The sequence below is a fragment of the Eubalaena glacialis genome, chromosome 4, assembly GCF_028564815.1.
Source record: "Eubalaena glacialis isolate mEubGla1 chromosome 4, mEubGla1.1.hap2.+ XY, whole genome shotgun sequence".
NCBI classification, from domain to species: Eukaryota; Metazoa; Chordata; class Mammalia; order Artiodactyla; family Balaenidae; genus Eubalaena; species Eubalaena glacialis.
The window spans coordinates 111910373-111932912 of record NC_083719.1 but is presented as its reverse complement, the minus strand read 5'-3'; the positions used below and the strand labels follow the sequence as shown (position 1 = coordinate 111932912).

Here is a 22540-nt window from a genome sequence, read left to right as displayed (position 1 = left end):
AGACAGAGCCAAAGGTTGTGCAAGAAAATAGTCTTTGATGTAATGAATTAAAATTGCTTAATAAAAGTTGTTCCAATGGATTTTTCTCTCTCCAAATTTTTTGCCCACCCTCAATTGTTGTCAGTTCCAGGAAGGCTTTTTGTTCCAGAGAGGGGCCAGCTTGTTCTGGGTATGGCGAGAACTTTTATCACTTTGGCTGTGTCCTGGAGGGGTAGGTTGGATTTTTCCACCTTGACCTGCCAGTCACTCAGGATTCTTCTCCTTCTAAGGGCTGCAGGCTTTTCTTTCTTTCTTTTTTTTTTTTAGTGATCTTCATGATGTGAGCTTCTGTTTGACAACATTACGTTTCAGAAATTGTCATTGAGTAGTCAGGATTTCCTAAAAATCTCCTTAATTGCTACTTTGCCTTTTTTGGTATTTCTTTGCAAACTCAACTTTCTTGTGTTGCTCTGTGCTTACTAATTAATCAAATTAGGCAGTTATTTCAAGAGCACATCTTTCCTTACATTTTCTATCTTGGTGCATAACACAAGGCATGCAACTTCAAGTAAAATAGAACTACAGTGGAGCGAACATGGTACTTAGGAGGTATAATCTGAATGTTGGAAGGGTGAGGGTTCTGTGCGTTAACTTCATAGTAAATAGGAATGTCATAGATTTACACATTGCACATAGACTAATTTAGATATCAAATTTATCAAATGTTGGAACAATTAACCAAAGATACCGAGTAGATAATTAATAGGAAATGCAATATAACTTCATTATGGATTGCTTCAGGGTTGGCTTCATATGTTTCCATGCCTAATTGCCCTGGATTGGTATTTTAGGGATTATTTTAGGAAGTTTGAACCCTTTTCTTTTTTCCTAAAACACTCACAAATCAAAACTGGGGTCCTAAACCTTGCAAAAGAAATTAGCATACAGCTTCCTGGTTTTAGGTTGGAGTTGATATGCCTTTTTTTTTCTTTGAACATTGGGCAGGCATACAGAAGAGAACTGTAGGATTTTAGTGGTCCCCAATTGGTTTCTATTTGTTGATTGCCAACATCACATGTGTAAAATGCAATGCACCTAAAAGTAATTGGCTAGAGCATACACTTTTCAATCAGGTTAGAAATTCAGGTGCCTCAAAGTCACAGACCTTACCATTCTCTTCAAGGCTGGGTGGTGTTGCTTAGTTCTGCCAAATCATCTTCATAATTTCTGATCCTGTCTGTTACAAAGAGAAGCCATTTCCGTGTGACTATTCCATAGTGTCTGGTCTGGTAGTGTCACCATATTCTGAGAGAGAGGATGAGAGAGAACGAACCAGTGAATGACTTTCCCAAAAGCTCCAAGGGTCAGAATTCCCATTCTTCCCAGACAGGGCTGGTTCCTGAAGGAGGAAAGAGAAGTTTGTACTTAATGCCTGTGCTTCTCTTTGGCTTCTGACCCTGTTCAATAAAGACAGCTTACATGCTGCTGTATGTTCTCTGGTGGGGTGGATTTGGAGTTTACATATTCATACCTATTTCTCCCTGATCATTTGCGTTCTTAGGTCACAGTTTTTCAACTTCCTTCAAAAAACAAGTCAGTATTTGGAATGTTACATTCTACAGATTTGTTGTACCTCTATAATTTTAAATACAAATAAATAATAGCACGATATCAGCTTATATTATAACACCAGAAAATCCTGTGGTTTTCACAGCAAGGGGGGTAGATGATCTAATGGGGCCCATCCTGAACTAAAAAAAGCAAAATCAGTCTGTCTAAACAGAAAATGCATACATATTCCGTACGTAAGTTTGTGATTATGTTAGAAACAAAACAATTGCCTAGGGGTCAGGATGCTTGAGTTTTAGTCTAGGTTTGGCCACTGAGTTGGCTTCATACATTGGGTGAATTCCTCCACCTTCCAGACCTTTGGTGTCCTGTCTGTGCAGTGGCCAGTCTGGCACCTGATTCTCCTGAGCATGGGGAAACATGAGGCTCAGGTGGGAAACCTCAGAGGAAGCAGTGAAGTACTTCTCTTGGAAACGAGATGTCTTAAATATCAAGTGATTGTGTCTTATGAGTTGTTTGAAAGGAAAGGTAGTCCCAGGTCTTTTATGAGAACAATCTCAGGTAGATGTATAACCAATCTTGGGACTCTAGCATGGATTGAATGAAGCTTATAAATGTAAATTGATTTCAAAAGGAGCTCTAGGTTGAAAAAGAGGGTTTGTGACCTTATTAGTGGTACCTTCCCATTTCTATGACAGGGAGATTCTTGTTGTATTTTCTTCCGCCTGAGGGCCAGTAGGGCTATTTGAATTTGATGAGTAATCTTCCAACAGGTCCTCTTCACCCAAAGTGACTGCCTACCAGGCTGGTTGGTGTTGCCCATGAGCAAAAGGGTACTCTCGATGCCTGGCATCCTTTGTATCTCCTCATGGTTTCGTTATTTCAACCACATTCTTTCTTGGCCAATGAAGACAGCATCAATGAAGGCCGAGGAGAGCGGGCCGAGTGGCCGCATCCTGGGTGAAGTGTAGGAGGGGGGCAGCTTGGCTTCCCCCTCACTCTGCTCCTGTGGCCTTGCTCGGAGCCATGAAAGCTGGAGGAACACAGCTCTTGGCATCTGTCAGAGGAGAGACTTGGGGCTCATGGCCTCTGATCTTGCTGTACATAGATGTTCCCCCATCTAAAACCAACCATTCATCCAAATAAAATATTTCTAAGTATCAAGAGGCAGCAGGGGATGGGGTTTAAGAGTATAGACGCCAAGTCCACCTGGCTGGCTCGGAGTCCCAGCTCTGCCATTTATTTGCCACGCGGCCTTGGCAAGGTACTTAACCCTCTCTGCGACCCATTTCCTCTGTCATCTGACTAGAGGATAATCATTGCCCTCCTCATGGAGTAGAAATGAGGATTATGAGTTAATACCTATGAAGCATTTAGAACAGTGCCTGACACATAGTAATTGCTATATGTGTTAACCAAATAGATAGTCTCTATTTGGTTATTAGACAGATCATCAAAATTGATTTAGACGCAATATTCTTTTTTTATGAACCGAACTGTCATAAAACTTGGGTTGTAAATTTTAAGACTGTTGTTGCTGTAGACGGAATGAATTGTCAATCACCATGAGTATAAAATGACATCTCAGACTCATCTGCCGTGCAAATGAAGTTTGATCTAGTGGTGGCCAAGCTGAAATAAACTTTACAGAGAGGCTGCCTAGGAATATTTCAGTAGTTGGCCTGGCTCGTGTGTTTCCCTGTCATCCAATAAAATCCTACGGGAATCTCAACACAAACCAGACAAAACCAGAGATGACTCCAGGTGCAGTAGGGCTGCAGTTCAGCTTCCTGAAACACATCTCAGAACAGCTGGTTTAATGCCAGAGTTCTGGGCACACCCTCTTAAATGAAGTGATTTGGCGCTTCCCGAAACAATTGAAATGAACAGAATTTATTCTGATATTATCCATTAATAATAAAACATCCAAAATAATTGGTCTTGGATTACTAGGCAAACTGAAAACTAAATACTAGATACTGTGGCTCACATATTTCATAACTCCAGGGATTGACATCTGTACGTTATCTAGAGTAAGTTGTGATTATCTTGCTGTTTTTAGTTTATTTGGGCTTGAAGGCATGAAAAGGGAGAGAAGAAGACCTTTTATATATATGCTCACTCCATGAGCACTGTTTGATGGTGGATAAGTAGGGAAGAATTAATAAAAGTAGAGTAGGAAGCAGTGTCTTTCTAGTTCTAGCTTGAGTTACTCTTGCTGGTTTAAAAAAAATTCCAAAAATCCAGCAACTGCTTTCTGCAGTCTCTGGAACATGGATGGCTCTGTGTTCAGAAGAGAATAATTTATGGGGAGTAGGGAGTTGCCCTATTTATTTTTAGAAAAACTGGTTGCAGTTAGGGAAGTCATTTTTATTCTCTTTTACTCCCAACTGTGATTTTTCACTCCTCATCCCTGTAAGAACACACACCCTAGCTCGAGCCCCGGATAGGGAGCGTAGCGCTGGGGGGCCGCTGATAACGCTGCAGCCCTCTCCCAGGTGGCTGCGGGAGCTGCAGCGGTCTGCTCCACTCCGCCTTCTTCAGAGGGAGGAGCTGGTGCTGACTGTGCTGAGACCATGACCTTCAGATTGTATTTACTAGCCACTCAGACCGTTTCCCCAGTATCTGTAGCTTTCCCTACAGATGTCAAAGATGAACGGCTGAAGAAACAGAGGTAGGAGCAGGAGCCTGTGGACTCTTAAAAAAAAAAAGAAAAAGAGAAAGAAAAAGAAAAAAAGAGATGTCTTCTCTTAAAAGACAGTCATAACTTATAACCTTGCCTTTCGTAGGCCAGGGTTATATGCCCACAATTTTTAGTTTGACTTCTCTTTCCTGTGGGCATTTCTGTCTCAAGTTGGGGACATAAAGCAAATCTGGAGCAGCAGCTTTATTTGGGTATGGAAGGCAGCCAAAGGAAACCTGGCATGTGGCAGGAGTGTATTTGTTTGGCAGCCCTGGCATCAGCGCTAGTGATCATTTGATACCTCCCCTTGTGTAGAGCAGGGATCCTTCAAAGCTGTTGGCTCTGGGGGTGAGCACGGGTGGACCCCTCAAACAGGCTGTAAGGTCTCTCAAGCAGCTAATCATCTCTGACTCGGACACCTGCTCATGACCAGCCCTAAGCCAAGTCACGGGGGTGCTGGCCTCCAAGGAGCTCTGTGTGTTTTCATCTCCCCAGCCATGAGCAGGATGCAGTGTGGACCACATGCAATTAAGCACTAAATTGTATGGTGCTCACAGAAATCAATAACCCTTAAAGTTTCCTTGAGTAAGAGTTCTAAATACTGCATGATGAGTTCTATCTGGATATGTTTCTTAGAGATACTGAAATTAAGGTTGGAATATGTTCACGGTGGAAGCCTTAAAAAGTACAGCTAATTGGACAAATGTACCAGTCTGCGTCTTTGTCCTCTTAACACAATGCCCAGCATATGTTAGGGAGTTGAATTTTTATTATAGCTGATCCTTAGTTTTTTTCATCCATGTGATTCTTTGATTACTTTCAATTGTCCATTTCTTAGACAATTTATCAAGTGAGTCTCAGGAAATATCTTAAATGCTACTGAAATCCTATTATCCATTGGATGCTGGGATTCTACTACAAGGACTGGTCTTGAAACAAAAATAAAAATAGTAGACCCTTTAATGCTGTTTTGAAGTTCACTATCTTGTTAACTGAGGCATCAGCTACAAACAGGGGTGCTACAGATTTAACATGATTCCTCATCAGCATTTATTGAGCACTAGTGTGCCCAGCTGCAAATGCTTTCTGAGGAAACAGAAGCATGGACATAGGGTAACCTAACAGAGGTGCCTCAGCCTTCTCACCCTCATTTGTTCTTGCAGTTGTAGTGGCAGGTGCATTTCCAGTGGGTTTCTACATACCAGTTAGCATTTCTAGAGTTCTTACTATGTGCCGACCCTGCCTGCTTCAGTCCTTACAGCAGCGCTATTGGGTACATATTCTGACCCCATTTTAGAGGTGAATAAACTAAGGCTCTGAAGTAATATAACTTCTCCACAGGAAAACAGAACGGTTGGTGCCAGAATTTAAACTCAGATTTATCTGATTCTGGAGCACAGGTACTCACTAACTAACTATGCCTTGACTTGTTTACACTTTGCAGTGCTTAGTTTTGAGTGTTTGTCATTTTCTCAACAGGCTCAACAAAATGAAACCAGGATGCTTTTGGCTGCATCTCACACTGCTTGGAGCCTCCCTGCCTGCTGCGCTGGGGTGGATGAACCCAGGAACCAGCAGAGGATTGAACATGGGTGTGGGAGAGTCCCGGGAAGAGGTATAGTCACGTCATGGCTGACATGACATTTAAAACTCATTGCTTTTCAATGTTAGAGTATCTAATTTCCTTTCCACTTTTAGTTTTTATCAAGTAGATTGCAGTGAAAATTAAAATCCTGCCCCCTTTTTGGTAGGGGACAGAAGGAAGCCACGCATGTTGATAAGGACAGGAGGTTTATATCATGCTGTTAAGTAATTGTCTAAAATCTCTCCAGTGCCAAAAATGTATCCCCAGATAAAGCTGTGGCTGCATGTTTTGTCTTCCACACAGACCCACCAGAGAACGGCCTTTGTGTATATTTAATAGCACTCTGAAAGTGCTGACTCATTGGTGGAGCACACCCATGTGAATTAATGAAGTCTTTTAATTAAAAAATATGTTATAAAGGAAATAGACTTCTTTTCAGCTATATAGATAAGAAGAACCAGGCTGAGTAAGAACTGGAGGGTAGAGGTCCTAAGGGAGACGGCCTTAATGAACAGATAAGAATGATTAATGGCATGTTAGGTATATATAAATGCTTCTAAAGTGCTTGAAAAACTTGTTCTCAAATACCTCCCGGGAGAGTCTTGCTATCCTGCTAATTGCTTAGTGAACTCTGGTCTGAAGTAGTGAAGAGGAGTCATAAACTGCAGCCAGCCCTGCTCAGGTAGTAGGCCTCATGAATTTGGGTCTCATGAGGGATGTAGATTTTTCTGCAGAAAATGGTTTGACGTGCTGAACCTTGAGAAATGACTACACCCTTTCAATAAAACCACCTAGGATTTTCTTGATGACGTGATGAATACTAATTCTTACCTGAGAGCTTTCCAGGGCATCTTAACTGCCACTGTCTTCCGTGATGCCTCCCCTTCTCCTTTTCTCTGTGCGTGCTTCCCATCCTGTGGAATGAGGAAGAAAAATCACCCCCAAAAGTCAACGTTACCCGGAGAGTGAATAACGATACACACTATATGGTAGGATTAATGCGTTATTTGATCAAAAGACACGATTTCTCTTTCATTATTACCTAATTGTAATGCAATCCCAAAGCTACAAGCCTTAATCTGCAGGGAGCTACAGAGGTAATTTAATGCGCACTCTTTTCCTGCTGAAGTTAGCATGGCTTCCCTTTGTGGTGAGCAGATGATTAGACAGAAACACTATCTCTCCCATCTAAATCCATGAAGGATGCAACTTCATGTTCTTGTGAAAGAGTCTGAAGGCTGATTTGCTAGCGAGCCCAGCATTTCCCAATGGGAATCATTTAACTGTTATACTCATATCCATACAGAGGGAAAATGATCACTTAAATCCTATAAATATATTGTTGAATATTTAACGGCAAAGCAAACAGGCAAACACACAGCTATGTGTATTTAGTCTTCTTACTTTTGGGGCTCATTGGCCCACTGTTTTAAATCACTTATTTCAGTTAAAAGAGTCAAGCCTATTACAGTGGGATTTAGCTGGAGGTAAATTGAAGGTAAGTTGATATCAACCTAGGGTCTCTTTATTTTAGTTGTTACCACCCTAATTCTTTGTGTATCAACAACAAAGAGTACATGATGCTCATCCTGAAGAAGTGAGGCTTTTTTTTGTTTGGGGGTGTTGTTGTGTTCCCCCCTTCACCCCATTAGGATAGAGCCCCGGAGATGCCATTGTCTCCCAGGTTCGGGAATTTCACTGCTTTGGGAAAAGGAAGTAATGCCTCTGTGGACTCCCAAAGGCCGGTACAACCGCCCTACCCATCCAGTTCTCTTTGCCGTAGACTGAGTTTTTGTGAAGTGTTGTAACTTCTGCTCATTGAGTCTGCTTCTGTCAACTGTTAAATGAGATGATGACAATGTGAATGGGCCCAGGACATAGGACAGCCTCCGTGAATGTTTAGAGAGAGTGGGCAGGACATGTAGCATAACTGGTTAGTTTGCTGACCTTGATGACACTTGATGCACGGCCCCTCTGTGCCCTCATTCACTAGTGTCCTCCTGCCCCAGTGACGTCCCCTCTTTTTGCAAGTCTGAATCAGCCCCTCTTCCAAGGCCCAGCTCTGGTTCTTACCTTTTCTCTAGAGTCTTCTTTGACCACTCTTGGTTACATTTGATCTCTTTCTCTGAACTCCTAGTCTTAGTCTTTCCTATCTTTTTCTTAACTCTTGTATTTGTGCTTTAGCATATGGATGAAGCCATCTTCTTTATCTTTCTCTTCCTTACAGCGTCTAATAATTTTAAGAGGAAAATAGAGGCTCATTGAGTTTTTGAGTCAATTGATATTTATTCAACATTTAGTACTAGTCATGACGTCGCCTTGGTGCTTTCAAACTTCACATTAGACTATCATGTATTTAAATGAGTTTTTTATACCTCCCTGCACAGCAGGCTCATTTCTGGTGTGGACATGAATGGTCCCCCCAGCAAATCTGTTAGCAGTTTGTGGGCCAAGCCAAGCTTGTACCTTGTCAACATCCAAGATAGTCCTGTGTGTTACAGGTTCTGGGTAGTTTCTTCTTTGAATTGTAGCTCTTAATATATCCAGAACGCACTGCCTAAACCATATTAAACTCCTCTAGCTGTTTCCTCAGACAGTCTTATTTTCTAAAAGAATCAAAACCAACAGTTTCCTGAGACTCAATAAATAAATGAAAAAAAACCTTTCCAGGAACTAAATGGTAAAATGTTTCAGTGTGTGTTTTCTTCCTGATCGTAGTACTTTCCAAAACATTCATTGACTTAAGTTTTTTTAAGTACTTGGAAAGCATTAATAAGATTTGATTTGCCTTTCAAGTTATTATACCAATTACTTGAGTGTCCTAAGGGTAAATAAGGATTAAATGACCAATGTGTGTGTGCTTGCACATTTTTAAAGCAATTGTAACAATTGTGAATTGTGTTAAATTATTGTTTTATGTACAAAGACTGCAGTTGAAATAGTTTCAAGGAGTTTACCCTTTTACAAATATAGATAAAAAGAAATGTAGCTGGGTGGAGTGCCTCTTTAATAAAGAGCTGAGTGGCAGGACATGATCTAGAATACTAATGCGATTCTGAATTCAGAGGAAACAATTCTGAGAGATACAACTTATCAAAATTCTGAAATAGAGTTATATTTTATTTTCCCCCTTTCCCCAACACTCTGGCCAAGATAGATACAGTAGTAAAATAAATATTGGTAGAATTTTATACTGGGGAGACCAGGAAAGTGAGAAGGGATGTGATAACAGTCCCTAGGGATGTCCCTCTTGAGGGGCAGACATTTGTGGGCAGGTCCCCTCCCCTTTGAGACCTGGATACTGTGTTGCCATCACCCGCTGGGCTCTGGGATTGGATGGTGGCCGTTACACAGTCTTATGCATCCTTCTTGATCTTACTGAACTTTTCCTAAATTGCTCTTACCCATGGTTTCTAGTCATGCACTAAATATCTGTAAATATTAATATTGGTTCCATTTAAAATTGTTAGCTTTGTATGCCTTGGTGCTTATAGACCCGAGATATGCTTTGATGTCAGACACCATTTGTTTTCAGTGTGTGTGAAGTCTCATAACAGTCTTTGAGGAAAAAAAATATGTAGTAGGAGTGGTGTCAGTAGTCAGGATGCTTCCTGTCTTCCCTAACTCCAGGGGTCAGCCTAAGAGAGCAGGATCCTGCCCTGGTTGACCAGCCCGTTCCCCTTCTGCAAGTGTTGGCCCCTGACGCTGACTGCACTCCTGTCCCTGTGAGGACACCTTCAAATTGCAGAGAACTTAAATGCTCTGGCTTCTTTCTGCACTGGTTGGGCATTCAGGAGGACTCAGGCTGCTAAGACTGAGCATTAATTTAAAAAATATTTTTCTTCCTTAATAAGTGTCCTTGTTCTTGCACATTTGATTGCAGTTAAGACAATGCTCCCCTGCCCTTTCTAGTGATGTTCTCCCCCCACAGCTCCCACCCCATGCCCCTGACTTCCTTTTGATTGATTGCCGGGGAAGAAGAGTTGATCACTCTGGCCCCTCACTCTGTGAGAGTGGAGAAAACCAACTCCCTCCTCCCTGTGAACAGACAGGGTCCAGGCTGGATACTCAGCGTTTTCCAAGCCTCATCTACAGTACAGGCCTGCATGCAGCTTTTATGTCTGTTTTCTGCAGAATCACCCTTCCTAAACACTCCCTAGTACCAACTGCAGCTTTCAGAGAAGACGAGACTCTGGGTGAAGCGTCACAGCAGGAGGCGCGAGTGGGGCCTTTCACTGGGCGTGGCTCACTGGGATGCAGATGGCACCCCTTATATGAATCCGGGACTTCTGCTGCAGGGCTGGTTCGGGCAGGGCGAGGCCTCTTCTCTGCTCCTCCAACTCTCGGCCATGGCTGTCTATTACTGTGTGTCAGAGGGTATGGATGTTAGTTTCTTAGGTAAAATTGGGAGAGCACAATCTCCCACCTGCAGATGTGAGTAAATCCATAATTTCCAAGGTGAAGGGTGGTGGCAGATCCTCCAAGCCCCAGGGGAGGATGAGCTGATTTCCACCTTCAGAGTTAGTGTGGGCTGTACCTACTCCTGTCCAGTGTCTCTTGAGCTTCAATGTGCTTGTGAACAGGCCCTGATACTTCCAGTCTTGGAGGACAGTGGGCAGAAAAGCTCTAGAAGTGTCCCCTACCACCACCCCCTCTGCACACATCCAAGAAGGAGAATCCAGTTGGTGATGAACCCTGGCCTTTTTTAGCTTCTTGCTAACGTGATGACGCTGACTGCAGTCAGAAAAAGGAGAGAAACACAAAGGCTACAGTCATGCTGGGAAATAGCTTACCATGAAATTGGCTTCGGGAGAGGGGAGGCAGGGGCAGGTAGGTGCGGGGAGAGGTGAATTGAAACAGCCTGGGTTTGAGAGTCATTTTCACCTATTTTCAAGCAAGCAGGCAGATAAGAAAACTTAGATCTCTGAACCCAGAGTTCCGCCCTGGCTTACCTACAGGTGATTTAAATCTAGAGGGTCGGCCCACACTCCCATGCTCTCACCATCACCGCCTCTGTGCCAGCCATCCTGGTGTCCTGCCCAGTTTCTGTCTCCAGCATCCAGCCAGGCTGCCTTGGGGACCACAACTGCCGGGTTGGTGCTGTGTTCGGGGGTCTTGTTTTCATTTTTATCCATGGACAGGGGAAGCCACCGTCTTTGTTCTTTGTGTTGGATATTCTCCTCTCTCGTCGCTCCCAGCAAGGCTTCTACTCTGTACCAGTTAGTGCATTGTATGCCCCTTTAGTATTTTGAGATCATAGTTGACAGAGTTTTAATTGTCTCTGAAAAGTTCTGTGACCCAGGAAAATAAGCATTTATGAGTTCACAGAAAACCATTATTCTTCCTCTTAATTTAGCCTTTACTCATCTAACTATTTTCTGTATGTCTCTGCTGCTAAATAATCTCTGCCTCTCTAGGAAACTTCCCACGATTGTAAGCAGGACATCAGGCCATGTGTTGTCAATGGGGCTCTGATTTCCGTTGTCCGGGCACTTGGCAGCATCAGCTCTGTCAGGCCCCAGTCATCTGCTTGATTTGTTCTCTGTGACTTGTCCCTTGTGGGTTGTCTCTCTTGTTTCCCATTCAGAGAGAAGTGAATGCCGTGTTGCTGTCAGACTCTAGCAGGCCCCCTGTGCGTGGCCTCCACTTCCCTGTCCTGCAATCCAGGGCCATTGTCCTTCTGTCTCCACTGCTGTGGCTTCTGCTCTGAGCCCCCTGGGAAGGGGAGGGTACTGGCTCCGGAGATGGAGGGCATAGGATGAGAGGAGGGTCCCATACCTGAGAAAACTGCAGCAGGGCCAGGTGCATGCTGTTGGGTGGAGGAAGCAGCCGAGCTGAGCCCCTCAGGGCTTAGAGAAGCCCTCCGTCCATTGGGCCTCCCTTGTTGTGGCCACACACTTGCATCTTGGCCCTAGGCATTCCCTGAGGCAGGAAGGCATGGATGCAGAGAAACCCAGCCTCTTTCCTCATGGGACGCTGGTTCTAATACCTTGGGGTTTCTTTCTTTCAAAAAATAAAACCTGGGTATCTTCACTTACTCCTTCGTGTGAGTGGGGCCTCCAGCTTACCCTGGGGACCTAGCCCCATGCTTCGCTCGGGTATTTCAGGGACTATAGTGAAATTCAGAAAATAAAATTAATTTCGCTTCAGCTTAATTTTAAAATGTCTCCCTGACAGCCCTTATGGGCTTGGTAGGGAGCGGTGACACAGAATCCAGCCCTGAATGGACCCCTGCAGGGTGGAGAGGATGGAATTCTGTAGGGAAGGGGGTGGGGAGGGGTTGGGCAGCTAGTGGTTTGCCTGGTGCTGCTGCTTCTTCTCCAAGGGCTGGTGGCATACAATTAGGTTTTGGAGAAAATAGTCCCCAGGGGAAGAGTCTGAGTGTAGTGAGGATGGACGGAAGTGGGGGGTAGGAGTGAGAGGGTGGAGGGAGAGGGCTGTGAAGTGTGATCGTTGGGTCAGTGAGTAGAAGTGGCTGGCTCTGGCTGTCGAGCTGGGGATGACACAGGGTATGTGCCAGAGGCCGGCGGTCCGCCTGTGTCTTACGGCTTGGCCTTGTCTCTGCGGTCCATGGTAAAGCCCGTCAGCCCTTTGACCCACTCCCAAGATTTGAGAAATGACCCACTGAGGCAGAACCAAGCAGAGCCCCTCAAGCACCGTAGCAGCCTTCTAGCTCAGAAGCACAGTCTGCCACGAGGCTGCACGTCTCAGGGTGAGAACACAGGACCCCATTTGGGCATTGCGTTCCAGGTCTAGCCTGGCACAGCTAGTTCCGTGGACTTGAGCTGCTCCCTTCTCTTCTCTGGGCTTCAGTTTCCTCATGTGTAGAGTGAAGGGTGGTCAGGATGCCAACTGAGGTCTCTTTTGTGTTGTTTTCACATCTAAGTTCTATCGCTGCAGACTGGGCCCCTTTACAACGTGAGCAGAAAGCTCAGTGTCCTTTCGGTTGTAATCCTACCTCTCCTTCTTAATCCCGTATGGCCAGGCAACGGGTGTGAGGCCTGAAGGCGTGGCCCGCCTTGCCTTGCCTGAAGTCTCCTTGGGTGTACTCCTCTGGGAAGGGATAGCAGGTGAGGAGTTCATGGAGACCATGTGGGGTGGAACCATATGGGCTCTGTTTGACCAGAAACACTCCCCCGACCTTCATACAGACCCGGGTTCAAAGAAGGCCCCCTGGGTTAAGTGCTGATGCCACAACCATCAGCGACCTGCTGGTGTCAGGGAGAGAAGTCCTTAGCATACTGAGCCGGAAAGGAACTGGATTTGATTGTCTTATTCAGTGTCTAACAACGGCTAAATATCTGCTGTGTGCTGGAAACCGTGCTCAGAGAAGGGGTTCCTAGACTGTTTGACTTCAAGAGCAGAAAAATGAAAACTTTTTAAAGAAGAAACTCAACTACCTCCTGGAATCCCGATCACCTCTTTATTTATTTCATTATTTATACTTTCTTATTTATAAAAAAGAATAAAGGCCAGACTTGCAGAACATCGTGAAGTCCATCCCACAAAAGCCTTCCACAGGCATGCTCTATATTAATAGCCTGTGTAGGTGTGTTGTCTGAGGACCAGTCACAGTTACATTCACAATCTAATTGTGAATCACAGGAACATTGATCTAGATCATAGGGAACTGAGACACACTGAAGCATTTGGTGGCCTGGCCTTGAATTTCCTGGTGAGCTGGAGTCTAAGCCCTGTGGAGACACCACGTCCCAGACCTAGGTCCAGTGTTGTTCTCTGCAGTGCCTGTCCTAATTTCATGGCTGGAAAGACCTAGCTCCAAGATAGGTAGGATGAATGCTCATCCCAGAAAGAGGCCCCTGGGCCCTCTGTGTAGGTGGCAGGGGGGTCCCCCTGCAGATAGGTTTCCACTGTCCATTCCACACAAGTCTATGTGGAGGTGACAGGCGTGGCTGGGTTTAAAGGGAGACTGGGGTGCAGGATTTCTTGTTCATGGTTTTGAAAATTTCTTGCCATCTCTTTAATCTGCTCATGAAAACTGACACACCACTGCTATTTGGTGGACAACTTCTTCCTCCTAGTAAAAGGCATTCTCGTTTTACTCCTAGTCAGGAATAAGAAACCTCAGCGCTTGCTCTTGGCTGGAGTGAAGAATGGAGGGTGAGTGACCTGTGGGACCTGGGTCTTCCCTTGGCCAAAGGGTGCATTTCAGCCTGACTCTGTGCAGGGTAGGAGTGGAGAAGCTGGTGCTGATGAGAGGCTGGGGTTGGCCTGCAGGGAACCACCCTTGGCTTCCTTCCAGTTGCAGGAGCTTCTAGAAAGACACCTGAGTGATTGCTTGATGCTTCACCTGGAGGCTGAGCCCTGCTTTTCCCCCCTCCCCAGTGTTCCAAGAGGGTCTTGAGTTCGAACTGAAACCCTTCTGAGGGCTTAGTTGGAAAGGAGAGCTGCCACTGTTAATTTGTTAAAATACTTTAATCACTGAGGGTCTGTATTGGGGTAGAAAGTGTATGTGTGTATTTTTTGAAGAGTTGAGAAGTCGTCCCTGTATTTCTCAGAAAAGTCCTTTCCAGAGAATACCACTGGTGACCAGCGAGCCCTTAACATAGTAGGAAGTGGATTAAAGAACCACGTTTGCTGACCACCTAACAAGCTCTGAGGGAGGTGGCAGGTGCCAACGTCACCACCCAGGTTTCGGCCCCAGCCTCTGGAGCATAGCCTGCTTTTCTGCCCGCACATCTCTCCCTGCTCAGGCTGAGAGCTCTCTGTGCTCTTCGTGGCTTGTCGGCTGGTGGTAGGCAAGCTCCTGGCATAGACAGCCTGATGCAGACAGCTGTCCCTGCCATGTCCTAACTGAACCCTGCACGTTCTACATTTCCTCTTTCTCCTCCACAATGTTTGTTGTTGCTTTCAAACCCCATAGCTGCTTTTTCCACCTGGGGCCAAATCACTCACTTGCTGCTCTGCCTGTCTGCGCTGCTTCCTAAGGGATCTCCGGTTCTGCCTTTGACTCAGGGGCCCCTCAGGTCGGAGGGCCCAGTGGTTCAGATCTGCTTCTCCCCTTCCAGCTGTGTGGCTGAGAGAAGTTCCTTACTCTCTGACCTTCAGGTTAGCATTGAGTAAGATGCAGGCGATAAAAGCCCCGGTTTCCGAGTTGTCATGAGGACTAGGATGGTGCATGTAATACCCGTCATGGACACCTGCTCAGAACATGGCAGTCAGAGCTGTGGTTTGTGTCCGTGATCTCAGAACCCCACTAAGTACCCATCAAGAAGACCGTGCACTTCTCTTGCGCCGAGGGCTGACGTGTCACCGCCAGCTGCAGTGCTTGTCACTCAGTGTTTAGCAAGGTAGCTCTTGGGGTGGGAGGGTCCTCCTTCTGGTGGAATGGTCAGTATCCTGGGGTCTGGGCCCCCTGGGTCCCCAGTGTCCAGGGGAGCTTGGTACACAGCAGGATGTTCAGATACTTGTCAAGTAAGTGAATGAGTCAGCGATCTTTTATTATGTTTTGGCATCACGTAAGGATTTAGACAAGGTGACTTGAGTTTCTAGGACTCCTTACAGAAGAAATCCCAGGAGAGACCAGGCTGTTCTTTGGTTTCCACTTGTAGCAGAATCCTGTCACAGTTTCAAATCTTTCCATCATCCTTACTGAATCAGTAGAAGCTTAAGAGCGTCCTATGTGTTGTGTATGGGGGACAGGGGTGGAATCCCTGACTCATTTGCTGTCTCCTTCTTCGAGTGGTCTGAGGGCCTGCCTGACCCTGACGGTCCCTTCTGCGAAGAGGCCAACACACCAGGCAAGCACACCAGACCCTCACCCAAGGTGGAAACCTTAGAGTGCAATGTAAACTCACATGCAGGGCGTTCTGTTTATGCTTCAAATTTTCAGGGTCAGCAGAAATAGTCTGTGGCTCCAGGGAGGGTGGCTGCCAACTGTCCCTACAAAAGGAGGAAGGGATTGAGGGCAGTGAGAATGGAAGTTGTCTTTGGGGATTTTGTTAAATAGCTGTTAGACTCCTGATGGCTTTTCTTGACGCTAAGTCTTAGGTCAGTTGGAGTAAAAGCTTGCTTAAGCTGTTCTATCATTTAAAGCTTGCTCTCTAAATAAAGAAAACAGAACTCTTCCCATTTATTTGCCTTTCTAACCTTGCATTTAAAACATGCTGGAAAACTTCCTCTATAAGCATGTGCCTCAGGTTTCTGTGGTTTTGCTGATGTCACATTTTGTGCATTCATTCCAGGAAAGTTAGACTTTCACGTGGAGACACTAGGAGATGTCAAATGGGAGAGGCCTGCCAGGCGATGCTCTAATTGGAGTGCTTCTAAAATGCGCCCCACTGGGCCTCCTCTTCCTCCTCCACTCTCTTCTGTTTGGTTGTTACATATGCTGTTGTTTTCACTTTAGCATTTGGCTGTGAAGAATGGGCTTCTCTGCCTCGTGCCTGGGTGTTCATCCCCTGGCAGTGTCTTTGTGTCCCAAAGCAGAACTTCCCACTTGACCTTCTCAGGATGCTATGCACCTACCTTGTGTGGGTCTCTCGACCCTGGGATATCTAGGCCAACCGGGATATCGGGTGATCTTAAATCTTAGTCATCAGTAGGTATCCACTGAGCACCCCTCTGTGTGCTTGGCCCGGTTCTAGGCCCAACTGGATGAAGAGAAATGGGATTGGTGATTCTCTTCTTGGGGTTTGAGGACCAGTGGGGCGTGAGAGTGGAGTGGGGAATTGGGAGGGTGATGGAGCCCTTGGCTATTGCTGAACAGAATATGAGTTAGCAGAAGGAATTTAACCCTATGTCAACTTTAGCCTAAAGGAAATTAGGTATCTTTCTTGAGTAATAAAGGAGGAAGTAACTCCCGCCTTCCCTGGTTTCACTGGTCCACCCCTGGTCCCAGAGCAGGATGCTTGTTCTCACAGTCCAGACTTTCTCCTCTCCAGAGGGGTTGTGACTAATGGCAAATCTAGTATCACAGGTTCATCCATGGCCCATGACTCAGCTACTCTGGAGCCCTCAGAGGGTTGGTTGGGGGCTGGAAGAAGCTGGCATCTCAGGGTGTCACCCCCACAGGCTGGACACAGTGGTGACTATAGTAGCTGGTGGTGTCCAGGGCTCAGAATTTCAACCAGAGCCCCCCGGCCCTTCTAGAACTTGTCCACCAGAGCAGGGTCTGCACCCCTCTGGGCCCTCTCCTAAGGTGGTTCTACCCGATACGGCCCTGTCCTTCTTGTTGGCTCAGAGGACTTTGTCTGGCCGTGGGGAGGGGATGACTGCTCATTGTTGCTATGTCTCGTCTCTCTGGGGGTGCGGTAGCATGTGACACTACCACCCCGGTGCCCAAACCATCATACCTGGAAGTCTTAGCTCTTGCTTTTGAGTCCCATCTTGAGCTAGGTGTCCCTCCTTGTACCAATTGTTGTACCAATTAGTTTGGTAATTTACAGGAAGAAAACACTTCTGTGGCTATGCTGACTAGGACAAAATTATCTGATTCATTATACATTCTAGATGAAAATGTATAATAAACTTTAAACCTTATGTCATTCAAAATGACTGTTCTTATGTTGCAAGAGAGGATGGTCCTGAGCTGCATTCTCTAGGAAATTCCTGTGTGTGGTGGGCTGATGTCTCACCGTGAGATTATGAGAAAGGAAAGGGAATAATCACAAACAGCTCTAAGAAATCACCTATACACGTGCACACGGTGAGCAGTTAATGTGGTACAGAACGTTAGCAGTGGGGGCCCAATCGTGGGTGATGGGAGAGTTGAGAGCAGAGAGGCACTGGGTGGGAGGCGGGCTTGGGAAGGGCCTCTTGAAAGCGGAGGGCCTTGGAGAGGCTGGCAGAGATGCGGGTGGGGAGAACATTTAAGTATTTAAGGAGGAGGCGCCCTCCAAGTGTAGGTGTGGGCTGGAACAGGACTGTGTCTGGTGGGAAGGGAGAAGAAGAGGGACTGATGGGTGTGGATACCCAGGCCTGCTGACAAAGTGACGCATGGGGGACCCTTGGTGGCCACGAGCAGAATCACCTTCCAATGTGTCTGTGTACAAAGAAGGGTTATCTTGAGGCCCCAGAGACCTTCTGGAGCCCAGCAGGCTGCCTGGGGGGTGCAGGGTGTAGAGTCATCAGGAAGCCTGTCCCCCCTCACCGCCCTTCCCAGCTGCACCATCTCCAACCTCCGCCTCTCTCTCCTTTGCCTGTTCTCTCTGGAGACTGGCCTTTCTGCAAACCTGCAAATCCCGTCTCATAGCCTTTACATTGTAACATGGCCCGGCCACCATACGAACCTCCGGCTCCAGGGCCCTAGACTACCCAGTCGATGTCTAGTCTCTGAGAACCTGGTTGGCTCGACTTGGCCAAGCGTCTGTGCTGGTCCTATCATCTGTGGCCAGGGGACAGGTCCCCAGAGGTGAAGTCCCATTCAGGGCCTCTGAGCAGAGGCTGCAGGTGGCGGCCTGGGAGGCTCCAGTGAAGAGGCAAGAGAGCAGGTCACTGTGGGTGGACGGGGCTGGCGAGGCTAAGGCGCCAACCTCCAACCTCTCAGGGCTCAGAGTAACGTGTGCTGAGTTTTCAGAAGTGCGGGCGTTTCATCAAGTTGAGCTTTCCCATCTTCAGAGCTGGAATTGGGGGTAGGAGGGCCTGCCTACGTGGTCTTAAATCTTTGCCCTTCTGCTTCGTGTGCGCAGCTTCCTCTACCTGTCTCACTGTTACCCTCACCACACCAACCTGGCCTGTCTGTGGCTGGGCAGCTTGGAAGCCCAACTTACCCTCCCTGGTTTATCCCAGTAGACAGGCTGTGAAGGCTGCCAGACTTGCATGGGCTGACTCGCATCTCGCCAGTCCTCACCCTGACCCTCTCAGCCCTCCTGGTGCCTGTGCTCCCTGTGCCTGTGTTCACGCCCTGTCCCCATCAAATTGACTAAAGGGCAGCAGGCTTTGGGGCTTGGAGGTGGCCCTGTGACTCCAGAGTTCACACATCTTGTAGGGCAGGGAGCTCCTTAGTGCAGCTGCTTTAAGGTTTAGCTGGAACTGTTCTTGGGAAGAAAGATGGGGCTACATGGGAGGGGAGTTGTGGCTTTACCAGATGCCTCTTCTTAGAGGGTCCACCACCCTGTGGAATCCAGTGAGTATCATCACAGTCGAGCTGCCGTGGGATAATTAGGCCAGTCACCGTGGAAGACGAGATGCGATGGATGCTCCCCCTGTTCTGGGGCTGAGCTTTGTTCCCAGCCAGGTGGCAGAGTCTTGTTGCATTAGGAACTTGGGTTTTGCTATCATGTCTATTTCTGGATAACTAAGAATTACGGAGTGTTAGGAAACTGGGGACACCTCCAGGGTGGGCATGTCAGGGCAGGGTGGCCTCTGGAGCTCAGAGCTGGGCGTCTGAATGACACTTCTCACCATTCTTCTACAGGAATAAGGAGGAGATTCCTGATAGGGACACCTTTGAATTCCATAGTTATTAATGTTGATAACATTAATAAACAGCTATCATTTTGTCAAAGCTTTAAGTACATTACTTCATTGACTTCTCAAAAAGATTCTGTGAGGTACCATTAAGTTGCTTATATTACACATGTGGAAACGGAGGCTTCAAGATGATGGGTGAGTTGTCTGAGGTCTCCTGTGTGTTAAGTGGTAGAGCTGGGCTTTGCACCCGGCATTCTGACTGTCCTGCTATGCTCCTCACGAGATCCAGCTGTGCTTTTACCCAGCCCTCCCCCTTTACATGTTTTTGAGACCAAGAAAAGGACATGTGATGATGATGAGCTTTGAAGGCCAAAGCAGACCCTGTCACATCAGATAAGGTATCCCCACCTCCCAGAGGGCAGCAAAGCTTGAGGGCCTCCTGACCCTCCCCGTGGGGAGTGGCAGAGCATGTCCTGTCCCTATTCATCCCCTGGTTCCCCAACATGCACACCTTTCTCTTATCTTCTCCCACCATGGGAAGGGGCCCACGGGGCAGCCGTGGAATCCACGAGAATGAACATCTCTTAGGCTGTTTTCTTCTGTTCTTCAAGGGAGTCTGGTGGGGACTTTGCAGTCACTGCCCTGTGGGTCCCTGAGCATCTGCCCTCATGTAGGGCAGGGCCTGGCCAGGCCCACTGCTGTAACTGTGCACATGGAAAGGTGGGTGTCTGGGCTCTGGATGGAGACCTAAGCATGATGGTGTGTGGTGCTCTCTGTTTCTGCTTCTAAGAATTGACCTTGGGGAGTGCCTAAGGGTTGATGAGAACTGTCTCCCTTTCAGAAGCTGGACTCTGGGACATTGACTTTAGGGAAGAGGCAGGAGTCCCAGCATCGGTGACCAAGGTGGCCACTGTCAGATACAGGTTTCTGGAGGGTCAGGAATCCCAGCTGGAAACTGTTGGTATTTGCTGACTCTTCCACCAGCCACTGGAAGAGAGCAAAGGGGTCAGTGCTGTGTTACAGCCAGAGGCAGGCTCCCTGTGTTCCTGCTGCTGGGGGGAGGCTGTCATGGAGGGCGGTCCTGTCTTCCCCAGAGGTGGGAGTGGTAGGGCAGCCCCAGGTACACAGGGCACTAAGGTTGGCCCAGCTGTGGGAGCAGGCGCTGGCCCCTTCAGAAGTATGCCTGCCTCCTCCAGGTGGGCGAGCACACGAGGAAGTTTCAGCCCCTGCCCCATGGACGAGGAGGGAAGGGCAGGGGCATACAGAGGGCCCACTGCGGAACACTGAGGGGAAGGAATCCTGGCATTTAAGTGTGCTGGAGCCAGTCAGCCAATGGGCAGCCCCAGAGGGTCAGAGAAAGTCAGGGAAGGCAGCCTGGGGTGGGTGTAAGAAGACAGGTGAGGGTCAGCTCTGGCCAGGTGTTGATGGTTCACGATTGACACTGTACCACCTGATGGCGCCATCCCCCCACCCTGTCTCTGCGCATCATTGCCCACTGGGGCAGCAGAACTGTTGGCCCCTCCCCACTCCAGAGGCCCCGAAACACTGATGAGCACCTCTTTTGTTCTGCTCATCACGGTGCCGGGCAGCCTCCGATGGAGCGTAGTGGGCCCTACGCTCCAGACTGCGGGCAGCGTGACACCCGATGGTCCCCCAGATGCTGGCTGTGGTTGGGAGCTGGTAAGCTACAGCAGCCACCAAGCAACCTTCCTCTGTCAGGTCTCCCAGCAGCCTCACAGGCACTACCCTGTATCCCACTTTACGGCCGAGGAAACTAGCTCGACGTTACCACCTTGGAGCCAGAGACCCAAGGTGCTGGGGCCCAGATGAGCACTTTCACGACCAGCCAAAGCCAGCTTGTGTGCTCCAGGCCAGTCACCCTGTTCTCCCCATCACTGGGGCGGCTCCCACTTCTGGGTGCTAAGCCTGCCCTTCCCAACTGCACCCAGTGGTTGCTGAGATCTGCTGAGACCTAGATGCTGAGGTGGCATTGCTCCCCATGGAAAGAGACCTCAGGCCTACCCAGTCATCCACCTGCTTCAATAAATCTTGCTGGGAAAGAGAAATCGGCGCTACTGTGTCTGTGCCTGGGAGAGTCTGGCTGGCACCTGTGGAAGCTGTGGTGGTCCATCAGAGGCTGCCCGGCACTGCGATGAGGAGCAACAGCAAGCAGAGTGAGAACCCCATTCTGGGGGAGAGAGTTTGTAAGATACTTGGTTAGCCCAGTGGTTCCCAATCGTGTGCATACATTGGAACCAGCTTTATGAAAATGCTGATTCGTGTGTCCCAGCCCTAGAGGTTGTGATTTAATTGGTCTGGGGTGTGGCCTGAGCTCTGGATTGTTGAAAACATCCCTGTTCAAGAACCACTGGGTTAGCTTGTGGAAGAAGTGCAGATAGAACGCCCACTTCTCTCATCATTGTTCTTCTCAGCAAATGCTCTTCAGGGGGAGAGATGATTCCGGGTGTTGGAGACAAAGCCCCCACATGCCTCTGCCCCAAGTACAAGGCCCTCTGGGAGGTGTGGGTGACTAAGGCTGGCCTGGCTCCTGACCGGCAGGTGGAGGGCAGGCATCTCTCCAGCCGTGGAGTGGTGCTCAGTGTTCTCTGCACAGGTCTCACTCTATTCTCAGGACCACCTTCTAGGCACCACCCTGAATGTCATCTCCTAGCTGAGCAGGCTCTAGCTCCTGGAGCATCCTACTTAAGTGCAGCAGGGGAAGGACAGGGAAAAAACTGTCGGTTTTACCTGGGACTCTCAGAAGGGCCAGCTACCAAGTGAACAGCAGTCCAGCTATGCTGTCCATTGGGTGCCTTTCTTCCTTTTTGACTCTGTTATAAAAGAAGAAAAAGAGCCTTATTGTGCCTTAAAGACTTTTTAATTATATATAATTCATTTAATTTAAACTACTTTAGGTTCCTTTTTTTTTTTAATTTTTATTTATTTATTTATTTTTATATTTATGGCTGTGTTGGGTCTTCGTTTCTGTGCGAGGGCTTTCTCCAGTTGCGGCAAGTGGGGGCCACTCTTCATCGTGGTGCGCGGGCCTCTCACTATCGTGGCCTCTCTTGTTGCGGAGCACAAGCTCCAGACGCGCAGGCTCAGTAGTTGTGGCTCACGGGCCTAGTTGCTCTGCAACATGTGGGATCTTCCCAGACCAGGGCTCGAACCCGTGTCTCCTGCATTGGCAGGCAGATGCTCAACCATTGCGCCACCAGGGAAGCCCCTTAGGTTCCATTTTTAATACAAGTTTATAGTGGTACAATGAAAGTGCTTTCTAATCAAAGTGTGTTTGTGGATTTATCTCCTTGTATAGAAACAGATACCCATGGGAACACAGGCCAGTTATT

General features: G+C 47.5%; 1 protein-coding gene across 3 annotated transcripts in view; it reads left to right on the top strand.

Annotated features, from left to right (window-relative positions):
• Positions 1–22540, top strand: part of FSTL4 (follistatin like 4) — a 439834-nt gene that overhangs the window by 2111 nt on the left and 415183 nt on the right. For all 3 annotated transcript variants that reach the window (XM_061188168.1, XM_061188169.1, XM_061188167.1), the window contains exon 2: positions 5711–5846. In XM_061188168.1, coding sequence (XP_061044151.1) covers positions 5721–5846 — 126 coding nt within the window. In that variant the 5' untranslated portion in view covers positions 5711–5720. The remainder of the gene's footprint in view (positions 1–5710; positions 5847–22540) is intronic.